Genomic DNA, 5,000 nt, shown 5'->3' with positions numbered 1-5,000 from the left:
GCGAAAGGGAGAGAAAGAAAGAGAGAGAGAGAAAAAGAAAGAGACAGAGAGAGAGGGAGAGAGAAAGAAAGAAAGACACAGGGGAGAGAGAGACAGAGGGAAAGGGAAAGAAAGAAAGAGACAGAGAGAAGGAGAGAGAAAGAAAGACACAGAGGGACACAGAGGGAAAGAGAAAGAAAGAGACAGAGAGACAGAGAGACAGAGAGAGAGAGAGAGAGAGAGAGAGAGAGAGAGAGAGAGAGAGAGAGAAACCTACTGAAGCTACGCACATAAATGAGAAGTGGATGACGCCCTCTCCTAAGATCTGTCCACTGCTTTTCATCACCCCTTTTGCAGCAAGGAGAAATGAAAGGCACAAATAAAACAAACGCCTTTGCCTTGCTTTACCACACAATCTAGGGCTCCAAAACAATACTATAGAAAAGGCCGCCTTACCAGTGAAGCATGGGTATGGGTGTTTGGAATCCCGCACCCACCCAACCCATTAGAAGAGCCAATCCGCACCACCGAACCCTCAGAAATGTGCATTAGACAACTACCCAAACCTGACCCCCAAACCGCGAGCCTTACTTATAACTAACCTGATCGCATTCATATCATGGTATAAGACCTTCATTTACTTACTTGGTGCACGTTTCAAAAAGGAGACTCATGTAAATCACTTAAATTGTTTGAATCCTCACAAGCTATTCCAGTGTAGTCCAAAATATGCATTACCGAAACTAGCTACATGGTATTGCAACAAGGCTTTGCACCAGACACCCCTACTAGGCTCTAGCAAACGCTAGCATAATCCCTTGATTGCAAGGCATAGTCTTTACCCTAGCAATAGCAACGGGGTCTAGGCTTCTAATAAACAAACAAACTGTTCTAAACAGTGTTCTTCATAGTTGTATAGCAAAAATCACTTCTCATACATCTTTTACCAGTGATCTTGAGCCCATTATTAAACAACATTATCTCTGTGTAGTCTTGCTAGTGGGAGTCTATTATAAATGACAGGCTATTCAGTTGTGGAGTGATGAGTACTGTGTCTTAGACTTCAAGGTTAGACTTGATAAACAGTCTCAAAACAACACGTTTAAAGGGTATAATTAATTAGGTTTCAGTTACTGCTGAAAGGTCATGATATTTGATATTTGCCTGGTGCCTAGTAATTACTGGAAACTATGTGTGACTTTCTCTGACACCACCACCCCCCCACAAAAAAAAACGTCTTCACACAATTAATCAAATGAACGTGGGAGTCTTGTGTATGTATGCAGGTATGGTGTGTGGCAGAATACTCCCTCAAGGTGTTTGTGTGTGTGTTAATTAGCTCTGCTGCAAACACCTGTTGCCCGCACTCACCTGAGACAGGTGTGCGTCCTCCACTTGCCTTCAGCCCTGGAGACCTGCTAAGGGGCTAGCGTACAGGTAGAGCCAGTTTTTTACGGTGCCACCAGGCCTGGGAGGCACAGACAGCCCCCGCTGCAGCTCTGAACTAATGCACGCCACACTTGCCTCGCAGTAACCTCTGACCTCTGTGTGAGCCCCCCCCCCACGCAACACCACACAGTACACTGTCTGCACAACGCATGTCCAACAGTCTATGCTCTCCAAATGCCACTCATAGCAGACACTTGTAAGCACATTAGGCTAAGCAGCTCTCTCTGGTTCTCTCTCTCACACACACGCTGCAGCGTTCCCTTTCACTGTCAAGGGAGTGGGTGTTAGGGCTGTAAATCACCTCCAAACAGGTGCTGATGGGCTATCACCTGATGGTGATGGAGGAGAGGGAGGTTTGGATGGGCTATCACCTGATGGTGTTGGAGGAGAGGGAGGTTTGGATGGGCTACCACCTGCAGGAGGAGAGGGAGGTTTGGATGGGCTACCACCTGCAGGAGGAGAGGGAGGTGCTGATGGGCTATCACCTGCAGGAGGAGAGGGAGGTTTGGATGGGCTACCACCTGCAGGAGGAGAGGGAGGTGCTGATTGGCTATCACCTGCAGGAGGAGAGGGAGGTTCACCTGCAGGAGGAGAGGGAGGTGCGCTGATGGGCTACCACCTGCAGGAGGAGAGGGAGGTTCACCTGCAGGAGGAGAGGGAGGTGCGCTGATGGGCTACCACCTGCAGGAGGAGAGGGAGGTTCACCTGCAGGAGGAGAGGGAGGTGCGCTGATGGGCTACCACCTGCAGGAGGAGAGGGAGGTTCACCTGCAGGAGGAGAGGGAGGTGCGCTGATGGGCTACCACCTGCAGGAGGAGAGGGAGGTGATGATGGGCTATCACCTGCAGGAGGAGAGGGATGAGCCTGGGGAGGGGGGTGGAGAGTAACGCAAGGTCGAAGTAGTGGGGAGGGGGGGGGGGGGGAAGCTGCGAATTCTTACAGTGTGATTCATTTCTGCATGACACACACACACACACACACACACACACACACACACACACACACACACACACACTACACTAAACACGGGAGAGATGGGCTCGATATTGCGAGGCGAACAAATGCTACGGCTGTTTTCCTCCCTTCCTTCCTTTCTGTACCCTCTTCCTTTCACTTTCCAAACCAAACCACGTGAGGAGTGGGGATGGTGAGGGGTGGTGGGGGGTTATTGGAGGAAAAAAAGATTTTGTTTGGTATCAGTAAACCGGACGGCGTTCTCCAATTTCAGTTCCTGAGTCAATGGAGCCTCTCCTCATGCTCGGCACACTGTTTCATGTCCCTTTTACAAGGCTTTAGCCAGCCAAATCTGTTCCCTCTGCCAGATCGCTCCCTCACCAAAGAACTCACTTCTTTTGCCTGTGCACGTGCACATGTGTGTGTGTGTGTGTGTGTGTGTGTGTGTGTGTATGTGTGTGTGTGTGTGTGTGTGTGTATGTGTGTCTGTATGTGTGTGCCTCTTGCATCATTTTTTCAGGGGGGTCCAACTCCCCATAGCCCCTCCTGCTCCTCCTGTTTTTACCCCTGCCACCACATGCCCCCCCCACCCCCCCCGCCCCATCCTACCCCAACACGCCCCCTCCCCCCCCCCCCCCCGCCCCTCCTGTCCCCTCTCCCCCTGCTGCAGCCTATCAATGAAGCCCAGAGATGTATTCGGGCTCTGCATGGCTGAGCCCGGCGCTGTTCAATAGTTGCTGGCTCACGGCCGCTATCAGGGCCAGTTATCGTTTCCCGTGAAGGCTCCCTTATCGCCAGGGCCCAGAGAGGTTGCCGCCATCCGGAGCCTTTTCATTTTCCCGGGCAGGTTTTTTTTTTTTTTCTCCTTCTTCTCCCCCCACTCTCTCTCTCTCTCTCACCCCTTCTCTCTCTCCCTCCCTCCCTCCTTCCCTCCCTTTCCCCTTCTCTCTCTCTCTCTCTCTCTCTCTCTCTCTCTCTTCCCCCAGCCCCAACATTCAGGCTTCAAAAAGATTCACACTTCCCAAACTCCATAAGAGTTTGTGAACGCTCAATTTGCCAAAACTGTTTACAGTGTAATTGGGCTCCGTACCTGTGTCCATGAGATAGCGCAGCCTCTTCTCCACACACGACGCCCGGGTGTCAATTTGCTTCTGCTCACTCTCCAGCGCTGCCAGCTCTCCCACAACATACTGACTGGTGTCTTTGAACGCTTTCTGTGAGCAAGAACAAACGAGGGAGAAAAGGGGAAAAGAGGGAGGGAGAGAGAGAGAGAGAGAGAGAGGGAGAGAGAGAGAGAAAGAGGGAGAGAGAGAGAGGGAGGGAGGAAGAGAGAGAGAGGAAGAGAGAGGGAGGAAGAGAGAGAGGGAGGAAGACAGGGAGGAAGAGAGAGGGAGGAAGAAAGAGAGGGAAAAAAAGAGAGGGAGGAAAAGAGGGAGGAAGAGAGAGAGAGGGGGAGAGCGATAGAGGGAGGAAGAGAAGGAGGAAGAGAGGGAGGAAGAGAAGGAGGAAGAGAGAAAGGGGGAGAGTGAGAGAGGGAGGAAGAGAAAGAGAGGGAGGAAGAAAGAGAGGGACAGTGAGACAAATTCAGAAAGGGGAGAGAAAGGGAGGAGTGGGGGGTAAGATTTCCACATCAAGTCTGAGTCACGTACAGTATTTAACATTTCTTTTCTTTTTGTCAGTCCGGCCATTATTTAAAATATTTGAAAGGAGAAAACAATAACAGAAAGGGAGGTGGAGAAACAGAGTGAGCAAAAGACAAGTCCCTCAAAAGAGCGGATTTTCTGAGACTCTTTTTTTGAAGAGTGTGTGTGTGTGTGTCTGTGTGTGTCTGTGTGTGTGTGTGTGTGTGTGTGTGTGTGTGTGTGTGTGTGTGTGTGTGTGTTTAACAACTGTCATTGTTCGGTCTTATTGTTTTTGTTGTGGTGCTTCTATTTAATGTGTTGTTCTCTCATCAAACAGCTCTGATAGGTGAGAAACGCTGATTAATGAAGAAAACTAAATGAATGTTGTTTGTTCACACTGACTTCCCCTGCAACTCTTCTCTCTCATAAACAGCACCTGGTCAACAGAACACCACATGAAGACTCCAGCACCATGGAGCCATTCAATGCTATCTAATTGCCCCGTGTTATTGGAAACAAAGAAGGCATGTGCCACTCAAGGCTGCTTTGGTGTGTGTGTGTGTGTGTGTGTGTGTGTGCGTGCGTGTGAATAACCACACATGTGTGAGACAGAGGAAGAAGTGTGTGCAGGTGTGTGTGTGTGTATATTAATGTGTGTGTGTGTGTGTGTGTGTGTGTGTGTGTGTGAATAACCACACATGTGTGAGACAGAGGAAGAAGTGTGTGTAGGTGTGTGTGTGTGTGTGTATATTAATGTATGTGTGTATGTGTGTATGTGTGTGTTTGTGTGTGTATATTTGTGTGTGTGTGTGTGTGTGTGTGTGTGTGTGTGTGCTGACGCTGAGCTGCATGTGCATTTTAATAAACGAGCCCGAGAGCGAAGTGTGACAGCAAGGGGGTGGCGGAGGTTATTAAAATGAAAATGAATGTATGACTGAGGGTCCTGCTCGGTGAGCACTGTGAAATAATCTAGATTTATAATCCAGGCTTACAACCC

General features: G+C 49.6%; 1 protein-coding gene across 1 annotated transcript in view; it reads right to left on the bottom strand.

The window, feature by feature from the left end:
• The window catches only part of ehbp1 (EH domain binding protein 1), a gene marked incomplete at its 5' end in the record, with an annotated part of 62,662 nt that overhangs the window by 27,156 nt on the left and 30,506 nt on the right, over nt 1–5,000 (bottom strand). The window contains one exon of the mRNA XM_080849091.1: nt 3,472–3,595. Within this exon, the coding sequence (XP_080705217.1) occupies nt 3,472–3,595 (124 nt within the window). The remainder of the gene's footprint in view (nt 1–3,471; nt 3,596–5,000) is intronic.

Source organism: Sprattus sprattus (genome assembly GCF_963457725.1).
Source record: "Sprattus sprattus genome assembly, chromosome: 12".
In the NCBI taxonomy this organism is placed as follows: Eukaryota; Metazoa; Chordata; class Actinopteri; order Clupeiformes; family Clupeidae; genus Sprattus; species Sprattus sprattus.
Note: the sequence above shows the minus strand (reverse complement) of the source record. Positions and strands in the feature narration are given on the sequence as shown.